The 17,736-nt window shown below is 35.5% G+C and overlaps 1 protein-coding gene across 1 annotated transcript in view; it reads right to left on the reverse strand.

Moving 5' to 3' along the window:
- The window catches only part of SGCZ (sarcoglycan zeta), a 218,468-nt gene that overhangs the window by 59,534 nt on the left and 141,198 nt on the right, over window positions 1-17,736 (reverse strand). The window contains exon 3 of the mRNA XM_085309147.1: window positions 12,975-13,062. Coding sequence (XP_085165273.1) covers window positions 12,975-13,062 — 88 coding nt within the window. The remainder of the gene's footprint in view (window positions 1-12,974; window positions 13,063-17,736) is intronic.

The raw sequence follows: 17,736 nt of genomic DNA on the forward strand, positions 1-17,736 counted from the left end.
TGAAGTGGAAAATTGTTGCATGATGACCAGGACATGATTATTTAAATCCCTTTTGCTACTGAGTAGGCCAGTGAACTGGACTTGCAGGTTCCAGAGCAACTAGCATCACTGCACAGGGTGATGATGGCTCAGCTCAGCTCTCAGGATAAACCTGACTTTCTATTATCTATTTAGAAAATTACTTGTCCCCTTGTCCTTGGCATTGGACAAGGGCTAGGCAAACTGCAGAGGCAGGATAGAAGCAGATTCTGGCAGTTAGCTTCGGAAACAGTCTCTTCTGATTAAGCTTCTYGACAAGATTCATTCTTGGCTTGTARCAGAGACGATGCAATTCAACTCACAGATGAAGACATCTACCTCGYATATAGACTCCTGCCCTGCTGACACTTAAATTCAGTGTCTTCATCTGTGCTTTGAATCACTTCCAGATTGTCTACCTTTCAAATGCACCACTTAGGCTATGTTATAGCCTATACYTCTAGGATTAAGATCTTACTACATTGGGACTAGTTTAACATCCTGGGGAAATCTAAAATGTCCTCCAAGGAATGTAAGATTTTGTATTTGGAAGGAAATCTAAACTAGATGCAGATGGATCTCTAAACACAGAGAAAAAACCTACAACAGAACTGGTGGAATTTCAGTCTGGACTGCCTAGAAGGAAAAACTTTTCCTTCGGTAATATGGTCACCAAACTAAAATCACTCCATCACAGAGAAAAATAGAACTGGCAAGTTAGTGTCTGGCTTCGTATATAAGGTCCACAGACAAAAGAAGTGAAAAACAAAAATAAAATGATACAAATAAACAATCAGGAAAAAAAACAGAAAAGACCAAACTTGAGATAGAAATTTAATAGACTTCTCTTTCTATCTTAAAAGACAAGTGAGTGGCAGAATCCCACTGTCATCCTCTTACATATTAGGAAACTACTTCCTCCTTCCCAAAAGCAAAATGAGTAGGAAGATTTTAACATTCCTATTAATAAACAGCTGATACAAAATACAAGATCTTCAAGCATGCCCAAGAGACAACAATATGATGGAAACTGAGCAGCTTATTTGATAATGCTCTGAAGTCTCTCCTCTTGACTTTCTAGCATAGATTCCATGATCATCCTCCACCTGTCTTTGACTTGCAAATAACCTTCAACTGTCTTATATTTTTGATATTCCGTTTTTTGATACTGTCCAACAACCTAAGGTGGTAAAAGCTGAGGTGCTTCTGTAATCCACAGATGCTCAGAGTAACAAAATAGCTTCTCCAAACAAACCGTTTATCCAAAACTTCGCAACAGAAACTCATAAATTTTGAGACTCTCATGTTGGAATAACTTATTTTAAGGRCAATGCAATTCTTAATTTTGATTTGGAAAAAATGCTCATTACATATTATTTAGATTTATAACTGACATTAGTGAGTCACTGAGTGATAGCTATTCCAGGTGACTAATTAATTTCAGATTTATGGAACACTCTTCTTCATACACAGGAAGAAATCTAACAGAATTTCTTAAATAATCAGCTAATCCTGCATTCAGTGCCATCTGTTCATCATTCAGCTGCAACTGCAATATTTATCACCCTAAGAATAACCTAAGGAAGAAGCAGATATTGTCAAGAYTGCTCTGCCCATCTACAAGCAGCAGAATTAAAAATCTCTAGCATTGGCATAATACGGTATTTGAAACTCCATACTGTTCTTAATGGAGGCAAAATAGTTAAAAGGCCAATAAACATAATTATCTTGATAAATAAACACAACAAAACAGCTATTTCCCATTTAGGGCCATTAATTAGTATTGTGCAATGTGAGACTAAAGTTTCAGTATTGTCTGAAGTCATCTTTGGAAGTGTGTATTTTTACAGGATTCAGACATAGTAATGCAATAAACAGATAGTAAACTTTGACATAAAAATATAGTTTTAAAAAACATACAGTAATTGTGACATAATAGTTAGTTGTAATCTCTAGTAGTCCAAAGACATGAGAGAGCAAATTCTAGTAAAGAGTTTTAACTAGCAGACTTTTGGGTTTTGATACTCGTCATGTAATAGACATGAGCTAGGATTTTATATCTACCAGGGTTCATGACTTTGCATGGACAAATTATTTTTATGGATAAACAGGTAAGTGTTTCCAAGCTTGACGATCTATGTCCACATATAGAAACTGAGGCTAATTTCCTACAGCTGACTTAGTGACTTTTTACAGAGAACTTGGCTGAATAAAGACTCCAAATTATTCCTYGCAATATTTTTTGATAAATTGCTTTGCTATTGCTACATCTTTAACATGCTACTGAATTTCTTTAAGCATGCTATYGAATTTCTTCTGAGTGTTCTTTGTAGCACTGAAAGAGAGTATCAGAAGATCTCAACGCTTTTTCTTTTTTTTTTGAATTGTACTTTTGCATTTAATAAAATTATAAAATGGCTTCACATTTATTTGCCCTTTTTACATCCTTCACATAAGCCACTCCTAGGTAGAATGATATATTCTTACCAAATTAATGAGATGTCTGAACATCAGAGGAGAAAAAAGGAGTAAAAATAAAATCTTAATGTCCTGCCAGGGACTTGTTAAAGGGCCAGATGCTGCAGGTAATTTAATAATGCTTAGCATCCAGCAGCAGCCTTTTGAATGTCACAACACATGCACAGAACCTCCTTTTGCAGTTAAGTGAAATACTAGCAGTTCATAAATCTAAAGATAAAGAATTAGTACTATCTTTTCAGGATGTAAACTGCATCCCTCAAAACAAAATACCTGTGAATAATGTCTCTGGCTTTTGGGATGTCCCTCCTACAAAACAAAACTACTTACTCCTGCTGTGAACATTTGGGTAGCAGTTATGCTATCTGTATTGGCTGAGAGCATGTGGGTAACAAGAGCAAGACAGATGGCAATAGATTAATATTTAAACATTAACATTTCTGTACCACCATGCAAACCATTTATAACCTCTTCCCACTCAGCCTCCACTTTTACAATTAAATCCAACCACTTATCCAAGTCCTCTGACACCTTAAGGAAATGTATCTGTTTTAATGATCAGGATTAACTATTTGAAGATTGAGACAAAATATCCCTTTTCCTAATTTTCAGTAACAAATATTTAAAAACAGTGGGACTATTCAGACTTGCATTTCAAATATAATGATGTAAAATAAAAAGCCTATAAAATAGGAAGGTAAGCAGAGGACTGCTATATCACTGGTAAAGTAACAGTTGATGACTGTACCAYGATAGTCTTGCTGTAAATGCTCTGGAGTAAAAGTAAGTCTTAGAATTAACATTGTGATAAAACACCTTGCTAAGGCACTGGCTAAGGCTAATAGCAGGAGTACAGGATAGCCCTCTTAATAGGTTTAAAAAGACATTCTCACACTCTCCACCATCACTATTTCAAAATCACTGGGTTAGTGTTCCCTTTCATCTTTTTCCTAACATCTTTAAATGGAGTAGTGAACACCCACTATCACCTTTTCCTAGCAAAGATGAAAAACCTATGGTTTTCTAGAGGTCAAGCTACAGGTCCCCACCACGCAGGCAGCTCTCTCTGTCCCCTTTTATTTTTGCCAGTATTGACTGGCAGCACCAGGACCACTCACCTGAAGCTGGCTTCTAGCAGGCTACCTGAGGGAGACCTGCTACTTGTCTCTCTTCCTCCCAYCCCAAATCTMTTGTACCTTTCAAATCAACTTTAGGTTACTRGAAGAAAAGCATATTGAAAAACAGGTATMCAACCACAATTTTCCTTCCAAACATAGATGATGAATAAGCTTAGAAAGTAGAGAAAAAACAACCTGAATCTACACTATGCCACAAATACTGTACATAAGTTTCAGACTAGTTACAAATGCACAAAATATGCTTTTTCTTTTGTCAGTTATAGATAGCAAAAAGGTGTTCTCCAGATTTGATCACTAYAGCTTCTGACACAAACTAACACAAGCTGTGCCTTATATCTTAGGTAGAAAAAGCCTTCCTGAGCTCAGTCAAGTGGAAAGAAAAAGAAGGAAAAATAGATCAAAAGTCAAGCACGGAAAACTTTTAGAGTCTGAAGAAGGCAGAAAGAGGAAAAAATACACTGAATGCAGAAGTAAGAAGAAGTGGYCTGAAGACCCCAACTTGAGAAGTATTTACACAGGATTTAAGTATTTTAACTAAAAGTGATTACTTTTAAGGTGCAAGGAAGACTATGCAGTACACGTGTATAAGAATGACAGAACAGAAAGCCAGGGAYCCTACATCCAGTACAAACTTTCTCTGAACAGGCGAGGGCTGTTCAGAACCAACGATGCACAAGCACTCAACACTCCGGAAATAACTACACAGAAATTGCATAGAATTTAGTTATTGACTTTCTACTGTTTTCATGCATGGTCCTTCATGGGCGAGTTTTGACTTCTTGGCACACCAAGTGACAAGGTACACTCTTGCATTTCAGCAAGGAGATTTCACATTAAATAATGGCAATACCTACCCCCTAAAAATTACCACTTGGTCTTACTAAGKGACAATGAAACAACTTACTACTCTTTATTCTTTTAGTATGGTTTTCACTTGGAAATTCATAAGCAATATTTAAGATATATTTCAAACCACAGGGTATTTAAAATTTTAAACAGTAATATAGTGTTATGTCTGTGCATAACATATAACAAAGGTATTAAAATGATATGAAAGATATGGAAGATATTATTTGAAAAATTGAAAATGTATATAAATAATTTAAAGAAATCTAAAATACTGTATACAGTACCTCTCTTTTAGAAAGTTATCTTATTAACCAGGCACAAAGTGGATTACAAATAGTTGATGATTCTAAGTGTTTTTAACACATTTATGACTTAATTTGTGTAATGGGTGTATAAAAAAGTATTATTTTCCAATCCAGCAAGGCCTAGTCACAAGACACTAAGTTGACCACTGCTGAATGTCAAATRTACTTAAGCAGATCAACCCAGAGAATGATGCCACTAACTTTCAACAGAGGTAGAAGCAAAAACCAGCAAAGAGTTGTTTGCAACCGGTTTTTACTAGCCCATTAACTGTTACTGGCTCCTGATGCTGATTCAAACAAAGAAGTTGAATGGCTTTATATTACCGCAAGACAATTTAAGCACAGAATCTCAGTAGACATACGAATGAATTTCCAATAAATAACACATTCACTTTGGAAAGGCTATTTTGATAGACTGATTAAAGTGTTGGCAGAGAAGCTGAAATTTTGAACACTTTTTCAGAACTTTTTCCTAATACCACACTACAAGATAATTAATTAACGGGGGTAGACTCTCATGAGAGCTAAACCAGAGTCATTAAGAGTATATCTATCCGTATTTTATGTGAGTTATGGTTACAAAACCTGCTATAGCCCAGATGGTTTGTATAAAGACTTTTCCAGAGATCAGACTGAGAGAAACAGAGACGACATCACATTGCACTGTAAATTATGAGGAAGGATGAGGCTCAGATTCCAGCTGGACATTTCAACTGCTATGAGAAACAAGGCTCATTTTCTGCCCGGCTCTTGGCTCGCTTCATGCACTTTGCCAGAAAGAAACTGAAAGCCATATGGCCCCCGAGGCAGCAGGCCCCTCTAYGTTCCCTGCTGCTTCCCAAAGCCGCAAGAGAGCCTTTAATTCTGTGCTACGCACAAGGTAGCTAGTTTATTTTTAAAAAGTGTAAGTTATCTCACATTTCCCTCAGTTTAGARGATCAAACAATGGATTTTTACCATAGACTAGCAGATGAGCTATATTTTMATCTCTTGGTAAATTATTCATATTTCTGTATTTTGAAAGAGCCATTATCTTGCTGTAAAACTTCATGAAGAAATCTTACATTTTAGTATTTATACACTCAAAATATATAATTAGATGATCTGAGAGTTAATCCAAGTCATCTAAATAAACACATAACTGATTGTTAAAACAAGGAAAATATTAGACAACAGATAATTTTTAATAGAAATTTGTTTAAAGACCAAAAAATAGCTGAAAATTATAAATTATGCAAATAATTTAGCACAGAAATTACAAATTCTGTGTTAATTTTCTTGTATTAGTAGAGAAAAGGAAGTACATTAACTTATAAATTAAGAACCTCTGCTGGTATAAGAAGAGCCTGATTAATGGTAAAATTCCAAACAGAGATATGTTAGGCTATCACTTACATATTCTGTTTGGACTTCAATATAAAATACTGCTATTAGTACACTATTGCAAAAACTTGGCTATTAATGTTTTTAGATATGGTRGAAGTGACCTACATGGCTGCTTTTCTGATTTCCACCCTTTAAAATGGATGTGAGGACCATTAGTTATTTACCTACGGTCTGTATTTTAGCTAAGGAACAAATCCAGAGAAAGTTGAGAAATTAGCGCATTTATTTAACCAGCTTTGGTTTTATTAACAATATTAACAATATTCATAATTCTATTGCACTACAGTGATTAGCAGAGCAATTGTTTTAATATKAAAATTGTACCAGGAAAATATTTAATATATTTTAGATTTTTAAAAATTCACATTAGCTTGGGGACTACGAGTTGGCAAACTTCCTTGTAAGGCTTTATCTGACATGTGTTTGACAATTATATTCTGATCCACATTTGCCCACTAAAAGGGCGGAAGATGTCAAGGAAGGATTGTAAAATAACATGCTTTCTTCCTTCCCTGCCCTTTACCATCAATGACAGAAAGCCACACGTACAGATGGCAGACAGAAGAGCTGAATCATTCTCTTCCCTTTTTTCTGCTATGAGAAATGGACATATGGGTACGACTTCTCTGAAACTACTGTCTTCTTGCAACACTTAGCTGAGATGAGGAGAAAGAGACCTTACATTTGAGACTCCTATGTACGTAAACAAGATAAAAAAAATCAGAAGCAGCATTCCTTTTCCATTTTAYTAAGTATGTAATTACCTCCACTGCTTTAATAGACACTTAGTTCAAGTTCATAATAATACAAATAAGTAAATGTCTGACCATATATTTCAAAGAGTTAGAACCAAATGTGCACACAAATTTCAGTCAGACTAGCTCTATCACCAGTAGCTCTAAAAGTAAAATGGTTTGAACTGTTGTCTTGTGCTTCAGATCTTTGATGTCTAGACCAAACTACAGTAAATTGGAGTGAGGTGCTTGCAAAGGGAATATCAAAGGTATCCTTTAGGTAAAGACTGCCTTTGATCACCTCTGATGGGGCAGTAGGATGTGGCACCAGGTAGGAACAGGATCAGGAGTCAGGCGTATTTGATATAGGTGGGTGATGAAGGAGGCAGTTTCCAGTCCCCCAGAGTTACATGCCCACGGTTTCGAATGTGCAGCAACTTCCGCACTGCATCCCACGGGCTTTTGGTGGAGCACAGCAAGCAGGTAAGAATATTCTTAAGAAAAAGKTATCTTGAGCAGACAATACATTTTGTGGCTAACAGATGAACAACGTCATCAAATTTGACAAGCTATTTGAATATCTGTACCTTTTAGTACGGTCAATGGTCTTTACCAGTGCTGTAACTGAAAAATATATGTGTAGCTACTATTTTGAACAGCTATTTGCAAAAGTGCGAGATAACATTCATTTCCCCATCTCTGGTAACCAAAGATCACTTTTCTTGATTTGCACTGCTGCAGAGGCTTCAGCAGGCAGCTCTCCAGGTTCAGGAGCTTTCTAAAGCTGTGAGTTGCATGGCTTTTGGTGCTCTGTGACAGTTTAGATTCAGTATTAAAGAGCCCAAAGCTCAGCAAAAATGAAGTGTTCATTTATCTGTATCTTATACTCTAAAAAATGTTTCCGATATCCCCAGGGATCTTTATGAATGGAAAAGGGTCAAGGAAAAGTAGAAATACCCGTCACAAGAAATCATTACAGTAAAAAAAAAAAAAAAAAAATGTTGGCAGAGTAATAATCAAATCTGAAGATAAAGTTATGGTAAGCACATATATGGGCTTCAAACAACTCCTTTTAGATATATTTAATTTTGATCCATCAACACGGACATCAAACAAAAAATTGTCAACCTAACATCCTCCATTCAAAGACATACAAAGATATGTGGTATGTACAGCCAGTATGAACACAACAGATTTCTGGCTTGAGCTGTGCAGCTATGGGGCATTTCTAACATTGGCAAAAAAGAAATAGGATTTTTTCTATAAGCTTCAAACTATGCAAACATTGACTGAACTGAGAAAAAAGGTCATGTCAAGGTAACTAAGTGGTATGCATAATGCAAAGAATATTGCTAAGGATTAGGAAGGGAGAGATGTGAATATTTTTTCTTATGCATCTTAGATAAAAAAATCAATGAAAGATCATCTTTACATCCTTAATCTGTAAATATCCTCTGTGCCTGTACCACGTGTTCTGTTGGTCTTAAATTTTATATCTAAAAATTGAGGGCCTGAGAGTCTTTCTGGTGATCCAGATATAAATCTGACAGTTTCCTGAAYATAAGTCCCAGGAAGACCTGAGGGGAAAACACCAGTACCCCTTCACCTTCTGGTGCCCATTTGTAGAAAGTTTTTTGGTTTTCAAGAAGTCTTATAACATCTTTGGGGATGAGGAGTGCACGGCATACATGGAGCAAGGGCAAATAGCAAAGGAAATTCTTGAGTTAGGATTATCTTTATATAAACTGAAAAATTTTGTTTTCATTGTTAAATCAACAACTGTCAGCTTGCTAATATGAATAAATACCACACATGCATTTCCAAATTCTACACTATGTCCTGTTTTCTAGCTCAGTCCATACAGATCCTAACAGAAAGCACTACTGTGCCTGTGACTTTCTCGCCTTAATTTTCACTGTCAGTATAAATACATTTTACCCTGATAACGGATGCAGCCTTGCTATTGTAAGACCCAGAGCCACGACTTGACTTTATACTGCTTAAACATGGAACAACTGAACCGCCCAGTACCGTCAGCTACCTTCTCTTTTTTAGTATATTTATCCTTCACTCCTTCCAGATTAGAATGTGCTGCAAGAYGTCTCATTATTCTCCCCCACAGAAACATTTTCTCTTCCACAGGGACTCACAGAATTGGACATCTGATTTATCAAGAGTTTCACTGCACAGCTGTTTCAGCTCCGCGGGGAAGGGGGGGCATAGCTTTCATTTTCTCTWCTTTTCTTCCACTTTTTTACATTAATCTATCTTTCATTTACAGTTTTAACGCATAGTTTTAATTTGATGCTCTTCAGGCTATCTTAGCCTTGCCTGGCACAATTCCAGATGCCATAAAGAAAAAGTTTTAACTTCCCTAAAATTTCATATGATCAGTCATTTGAACCCTAAAGACAAGAAAGCAGACTATTTATTGCCTTGTAACATCACTGCCAGCTGTCATGTGAAATACAGACAAAATGCCACTGGCAACACATGCACAGGAGTACAATCTCACCCACCTGACCATGTGGGTATTCTTCTCTCTTTTCAGAATACTTCTGCCAAACATCATTTCTAGATTGTTAAATAGATCACTTTTTACSCCAAGGCATAATGCCTTACTCTTTTTTTCYTTTTTTAAAAAAATAATTTTAAGACAGTTCTACTCACTGCTTCCTCCACTGTTTATTTTCCTCCCTCTCAGAGTGCAAGGCCACAAACCCCGCTGGTTCAGTATGCAGCACCAGTGAAGGGACAAAGAGCAGTTTTGAAGCAAGCAGAGACTTCCCAGAGCAGATTTACCACTAACAGGAAAAAAAATGTTTTCTGTTGTTAGCAAACCTGCTATAGGAAAGTCCCCTCCCCTTCTCTCAGCAAACATTTCCATTTTTTTACCTAGAAAAAAATCAAAATTTGTCTGGCTATCCTCTACCTTACATAATAAAAATTTTTGAGAAAGAGGGCAGGAACAATAAATTTTGAATTTTAGGTGCCTGTTAATTTCTTCAATTCCCATACCAGAATGTTCAGACTTTTGCTGACTGTATTGGTAGTTATGAGTGCTTATACTAAACAAGAAGTATTAAATAATAAATAGGAAGTATTTTAAGATTTATGTAATATTGTACAAGGAATTTATCTATAATAAAGAGGAAGTTGATTTTTATATAAACATAAGTAAGAATAAAGGCCATATAGCCTCCATAAAAAGAATAAGATAAATAAGAAGATAAAGAACAAATAAAAATAATATAAATACAATATTGCAATTTAGCAGCTTTGTACTCTCCAGACAGTCTGCACCAGCTGCCAACCAGTTGAGAAGCTTACAGGTGTTCCCACTAATGACTGTAACACAAGAACACATGTTTTCTTTAGGCCTCTACTTTTCAGGATATTAAACTCTAGTGTGATGTCTTTAAGTAGGTCAGTCTAGATACAGACACATACAATTTCAGTGTTGGATGCACGGAGTGAGAGTAGTATCAGCAACTGGTAAATCATATCTGTTTTGGGCAATGTGAATGTTTGCCATAAGCAACTCACCGTTTTAGCAATTATCAGCTGAAGTGGAAGGTTTTAATAACACAGTCGCTCGATGAAACAGAACTGTGTCCCATAAACGCAGTGGCAGGTACAATATGGCTGGAACAGGTGTTAGCTTAATTTTCCTCATCTGTATCTGCTAGCAGCTCTGGTTACTTTGCACACTGATTTCATGTGGTCATTTAGGAAAATCAGTGCAGATGGTTTGTCACTCTGCATGCATTTGCTAAAGATTTTTACAACTTGGAGCAGCAATCTCCAGCCAGCATGAAAGCTCAGTGTAAATCACAACTAGTTTTTAACTTAAAATTATCTCTGAGCGTATCTTTAGCACACAGGGAAACACAGTGCACAGAACAAGTTAGCAGCAATATGAGCTGATACATGCAATTAACACCAGATAGACGTTTCTAGGGAAAAAAGGCTCACTTTTGAATAAGAATAGTCATCAGGCAAATAAACAAATATGTAAATATTCTTATTCTTTCAGTCATCTGAAAGGGCCAGTTCCCTTGGCTCAGACAGCAAGCACTGACAGAAAAGTCTTATTTCATATTAGATAACGGACAAACACACACCCCAACAAACAGGCTTCAGGAACAGTCATTTCACTTGCAAAACAATTGAAACAAAGTTGATATCTCCATTAGTTTTTTTTTTTTTTTTTTTTTTTTTTAAGTCTCTGAGAATGTATGGTTTAGCACCACAAAGAATGTACATGATTGATGTTATCAATTCCATACAGAAAGGTTTATTGACATTTGAGTGGTTTGTGCAGAGAACAGAGAGCTTAAAACAGGAAAAGCTAGTAAGAGAAAAACTAAATGTTAAAATCTTTCTTCAAAGACAGATTTCAAATCCCATAAAAGCCTATTTATTTAAAAAYTGAGTGGAAGGCTGAATATTTGATTCTGTCCAACCTGAGAAACCTTCCTCCAACTTCCGGGACTCCTGCCACCAAAAAGGTTTAGTAGAAAGAGATACATTATCACAAAGGTTTTGTTTTTGGTAAATCACCATTTTCCTGCCCCTTCTCAAATTTACATAAATCCTTAGTTAGTTCTATCTAGCCCTCTGAAAAAAATGAAACTTGATGTTTAGTTACAGTTTAAAAATAATCGTGAGTTTATGTTGTGTAACAAAGTATGATGTTCACTCTGAGAAATTTTCTTTGCAATTGAACATAAAATATGCCAAACCTCAAGGCAGAATGTGCCTTAAGTTTCCTAAGATGAGGCAGAAAAACACTTTTTTTTCCTAAAATTCCTTCTAAATATCCTTTTTTTTTTCCAGCAAGCAAGATTGCCGATGCTTTATTTTTCATTTCATCCAAATGGCTTAACACATGACAGAACTATTTGACTGAGAAAGCTTAGAAACTAGTATTACATTTTATGAAAAATATTCATATCAGTGCATACCTTGTAATCTGTCAAGATTATAATTGTATTAATACTCTGTTGCCTCTGCTTAAAAGAATTCATTGTTTTCTGTTCAACACTTTAATGGGAAAATGGAAGGGATTTTTCAAGATAACAATATAGAAAAAAAACAGAAATAAAATGAAAAAATGAAAATGCCTGGAGACTAAGGGATGTCTCCTCAAATTTATAAGCACATAAGCATATTATCCATATCCATTTGTATATTTTCAGTGTATCTGTATTTTTCAGTGTATTCCCAGCCAATAATTATCACTTTCTAGTAGATCTATATCAATATTTCATACTTATTTTTTCAGCCAATATTCTTAAAAAGCAATGAATAGTCTCACTCCAGTTCTAGTCATCAAAATACACAAAATACTACTTCATTAGCAGTACATATTTACTAACACAGTAAGTACAATTTGTGATAACATGGTGAACTTAAAAGTAGGGAACAAATACATGGAAAACTGAATCAAGAGAAAGAATCTATAATGAACCAGTAAGTAGAGGATTCGTTATTTTTATTTTGCTTGGAACTTTGATTTATTATATTTTATACTTCGCAAAACATCAGACACCACTTGAATGAATGATTGGCAGTACTATCACTTTCTATTTAAATTTTATAGCAACTGGGAAAGCATTTGAAATTTTGTTATGGTTCGTTTCTTTACATTCTATTTCTCTGACTGAATTTCAATATATGTGGATACAAATGCATAGGAAGAGCAATGGGGTCAACCCAATTCCCACTGAAGTAATGGAAGACTAATGGAACTAGTAAGAAAATGACAGTTATTTTCCCTCTGAAATTGTCTGTTGAGACAGGATTGTTGAGGTTTTTTAGTTTGTTTTGTTATAACTCACTCAAAAATAATCATTTTTTCATTAAAATATGTTTTAACCATTTGATGGGCATTTCCACTTTCTGTTGTCTTCAGCTAATGCTGAATCAAGCCTTTATGATCCATTTGAGTAAGTACAATTATGAGAGTTTTTCACTCTCTCAACAATATTTTCTATTTGATATTCATTAATCTACTCATAAAGCTGAACTGATTTACATAATAATTAATAAAGAACACTCACCTACTGTTAGTTGTCCAGTTAACTGCCCCATGTGATTTCTTGCATTCACTGTTACATTTCTGTCAGACTGTAAGACCAGTGGGCTATCCTGGGAAACATGTATAAGACAATAAATGAGAGAAAAAGATTCAGGTAGAATTAAATTAGAACTTAAATCATAAACATGCTTGCTGAGAGAGGAGTCGTGTCAAATATGACCGTCATTTTTACTTCTATAGAGTATTTTATAAATCATATTTTTGATCAATTTAAATACTATTTTAACTTAAATCCCAAACACGCAGAAGCCCCGAGTTTTAGAAATCAGCACTGAACTTAATTTATAAAATTGTGTTTTATTTTATAAGGATGATATAAAAATCATAAATTAAAAAAAAMCCCTAACACAAACCTGTTTCATTAGCCTTTTCTATATATTGATAATGCATACTTTTATAACTACCTAATCAGCTCTATACTAAATTATTCTATACAACCTATAGTGTTTGGATTGCATTTATTCAAGCTTTAAAAAAAAACAACCATGCATATCTTGGAAGACAACAAATATCCCTGTTCTTAAAAAGCAAAGAAGAGAGAGCCCTGGAAGGCAAATATTATATAATGTAGACAGTACTGAACTAGCTTTATAACAACAAACAAGGGTACTATTAGTGATCAGGCAAATACAACATGAAGCCAAACATGGTAGGATATTAAGTATRCCCTTAACATTTTGGTGGGGCTTTGCAGCATGACTGCACTGCTAGTTTACATATACATGTGTAGACATACCTGTGTCCAGAGCTACTTTGAGGAATTTCAGAAATGAGAACAAAATTKAATTTTGCTTCTTGAAGAATGAGGAGGCAAATCTACTTCTCCAGGGAAAGGGCTGGGGTATGGGAAAAGAAAAGAGCTTCAACAGAGAGCCAAGGCCAGCCTGAAAAAACAGGCCTTCCTGATCACGCTCTCCTTAGAGGCAGCGAGGGTGTAAGGGGAGGGAAAATGGGAATGATGGTGCTGCCGCAAAGAGCCTCTTCCCTCCTGAGAATCCACTGCAACCACATCTCCYGTTCTTCCCCTGAACTTGGCGTGAGATGACGGGCACATTAATGCTTCCGGCAATCTGCTGCCCTGCAGAGAGCCCTTACCTATGCCTTTGGTTTGAATCTTGGATGACAGAACTTTACAGAGATGGTTGTTTTTGTTTGATTTTTTACAGCAACTCTATTTTCTAAGAACTTTTTTTAGGAAATCTAAATTTTTCCAATTTTTCGTTCATTCCTGTTGCTCAGACACATTGCTACAGTGAACCTTTTACAGTCCTGATTTGCAACAGTTGTGTTTTAACTCAAGTATATCTATTCCAGGATAGGTAAGGGGGGGTCTAACTCTAACTCCCTCCACAACACAGCACAGCTGCAGAAAAAGCTATTAGTCAACTGATGTATGAAAAGCTTATCTAATGCCAATCGGACACATTAAAGAAACAGCTGGGGAAGTCCCTGAGCTAGGATTGACTAGAGGCTGGGAAAATGTTCTGAAAATTACTATATATTCATCCCGCTCTTATAGTCTTCCCTGGGAATCCACTGTTGGCCACTGTTGGACTGAGCATATTAGGCTAAATGAATCCATTAACTTATGTTTTTTCTCACTCAGCCCATCAGTTCTTCCTGTTCTTGAAGCTTTGCTTAGATGAGAAAAAAGAGTTAAGGAGCCATATATAAAGATTTATTTTTAGCTGAGTGATTCATTAGGTTCGGGCTTTAATCTGTTATACTCTGTCCTTCCTGTTGAGTCTGCTTTCCTTTGCAAGAAACACTCTCCTTAGCTGTTTTTACAGTGATTATTAACCATAAATTACTTAGTCCCCTGGAAAGCCTGAAATAACTCAGAGCTAATTTCTAAAATTTCAGGTGTGCTTTCTCTCTCGCTGGACTGTGCTATCACCTCTCTCTCTCTCTAATGTCCTGCCAATTAGCTCTGCATCACGGAATCTGGCAGGTGAAAGCTGCTGTTTGGCTTGTCCATCTTTCTAGGTAAAGAGCTATAATTATCAGTGAGACACTGTGTTCAAAAAAACTGGTCTGAGCTTGGCATGTGACGCTATCCAGGGAAGTTCTGGCAACAAAAGCAGCCGCTACAGGCTTTTTTCTCAACACTTGATTTGATTTACATTTTTCTTATGGTCCTTTGAAGATCATTAGTTCAATCAACTGCTGCTCTAGCAAAAGCAGGTTATATTGTTAGACAATTGACTAGCTCAAGTATTAGAATATATCTTTAAGGAGACCTTTTCACTTAGCATTTGGAGAAGAGTCTTCTCAGCTAGAATAACCTCTCCCTTAGCAAGGAGGTCTTACCTACTTTTGCCTTCTTAGCTAAGGGCTCAGTAACTTAGATGTCCAAACAATGTTCACAGTCTGAGCTGAGGGTTTCACCTTAGGAATATGCTTAACTAGATGCTCAAGCTATAATCAATGCTTCAGGCTTCTTGGGCTCAGGCTCTGATTTTAAATGAAGACCTCAGGTATCAAATCCTCAGGCATATGATAATGAAAGATTAGGTGAATCAAGGCTTCTTTCAGCTCCTTTCCTTGTCTTATTTAAAAGATGAAAAGAAGGATGAAGAAGTTAAGAATTTAAATCTATATTCCTTAGTTCCTGGATGTCATATATATAGCTACAAGCTAAATTCTGGCCCAAATAAAACCAGTGGCAAAACTCCCAATCAGTTCAGCATTTTATCTGCGGTATTTACCTTTACCTTTATTTTCCAGTAAAGTACCTAAAGACTTCAAGATATTCAAAAGTTGTCTACTCAGAGGAGATAGCAACTCAGAGAAAACTTAGTTGAAATCAGTAAAATTAGAGCAAGATGAGTAAAGTGAGTGTCAGTCACATGAATCCAAATTAAAATAAATCTATAGCGTAAAAATGATGGATAATTATCTCTCTGGATCACTAGATTTGCTATTCTTCTGATTTGAACTTCAGCTTGCAATTTAATGGATGAGCTAATCCACAACACACTCTGCTTTCAGATACCAGTAGAGAGTTAGAGGTAAATCATCATCACGCCTTTTACCTGGATACTGGAAAATTTTAAAAATGTTTTGATGAATGTATCAACACAAAGAATAGAAAAAAATGGATGATTAAACCCTCCAAATACTGTGGATAAAAAGATTTGCTTTGAAGTCAGACAAACCAAGAAATATACTTAGTTACTTTTTTGATATAAATTTCTAGGCTGATAAGGTATAAAAACAGAATGGTACATTAGTAAATGATTACATATTTATTTCATGACAAAAAGCATTAGATTATTCTTGACAGAAAGCATGCTTGAAAAAAGGGACAAAATTCTGTTACTTCTGTTGCTGATACTATAGAGCTTTATATCATTCTTACCATGCAGAAGTGAACATAGAGAATATTTTCTCTTATATGCAATAAATCAATATATTGGTACATACATAAGAGTATCAGGAACAGACTTATGCTCCATATTCAGAATGTCTGCATATACCATAAAAGTTATCCTAAACAACTCCACCATTAGTAATGTTAGGAAAGGAATATCTCTGAAGAAGTTCTCCATCACCTAATACTGTTTCTTGCCACTAAGTTAATTAGAGTGTGTGAGAAAAGAAAATCAAAAGGCAGATCTCTCTTGTCTATCCTCCCTGTSTGTCCCTGACAGGGTCAAATCATTGCTACAGCCCCAGTCACCTGGGTTTAAAACCTGTTCTTTGCTATGTGAACTTGCAGTACGGGGCAACTGAGCAGGGAAGGAAAAGTGCAGCTAACACTTATTTTAACAGCATATTTACCTATTACTAAATAGGTATAGCTGTTAGTGTGCTGTATAAATTTGCTCTGAGATTATCTGTGTTTGTGAAGTATTTACAGGAATAGTTTTTTATATGCTGCAAAGGCAGCAAAAATCTTTATGTTGAACAAGTCATACTGTCCACGTGATGATTTTGTAAGTATTCTACACTAGTTTCCTTCAGGTATATCACCCATGTAGTGAAAAGCTTGCTTTGCAAACAAGCAAACAAACAAAAAGAACAAAGAATTTCAGATAATGAGATTATGTCAGTTTTTATTTGCTCTGGAAATGATATCTGAACTCAATTATCTTAATAGAGAAGACATTTTCATCTATGCAAATAAAATACTGGGTCTTACATCCTAGAAGGGTTATACAATTTTTATATATAGTTTTTAAGCAAAACTTTTTAAAATAAAACATGAGATAAAGGATTTTATTTCAGGAATGCAGCCTTTTGTGGTTTTCCTAGTGCTTAATGATCATATATCCTTTCTCCTGGTCTAAATTTTACACAGCAGTGTTCAGTTTATTTATTTTTGATGCATGACACATTGACATAGAAATGTCTTCACTCTTCCCTGACAGATATGAGGATTTCAAGAACTTGCTGATGCTGAGGACACCACATAAGATGTCTCATGCTATAAACGTGAGATGTTACAACTCAAAGATTTTCAGCAATGAGATAAACTAGATGAACATGATGCTACTAGACCCACTTGCTATCCCAAACAGTTTTGCAGTAAGGATTCATACAGGTAAGAAAAATAAATAAATGTAGGAATATATAAGGATATTTTTGAAAAGCTTTCTTGAATCTGAATCCAGTTATAAATACAATGGAAGGTTTGTAAAAAATAGTATTAAAAAAAAAAATGCAGAATGGATCACAGTGTAATACTGACAAATGTAAATTTTTATTTTTATAATTGGACT

The sequence above is a fragment of the Rhea americana genome, unplaced genomic scaffold, assembly GCF_003343005.1.
Source record: "Rhea americana isolate MKP2758 unplaced genomic scaffold, rheAme1 scaffold_292, whole genome shotgun sequence".
NCBI classification, from domain to species: Eukaryota; Metazoa; Chordata; class Aves; order Rheiformes; family Rheidae; genus Rhea; species Rhea americana.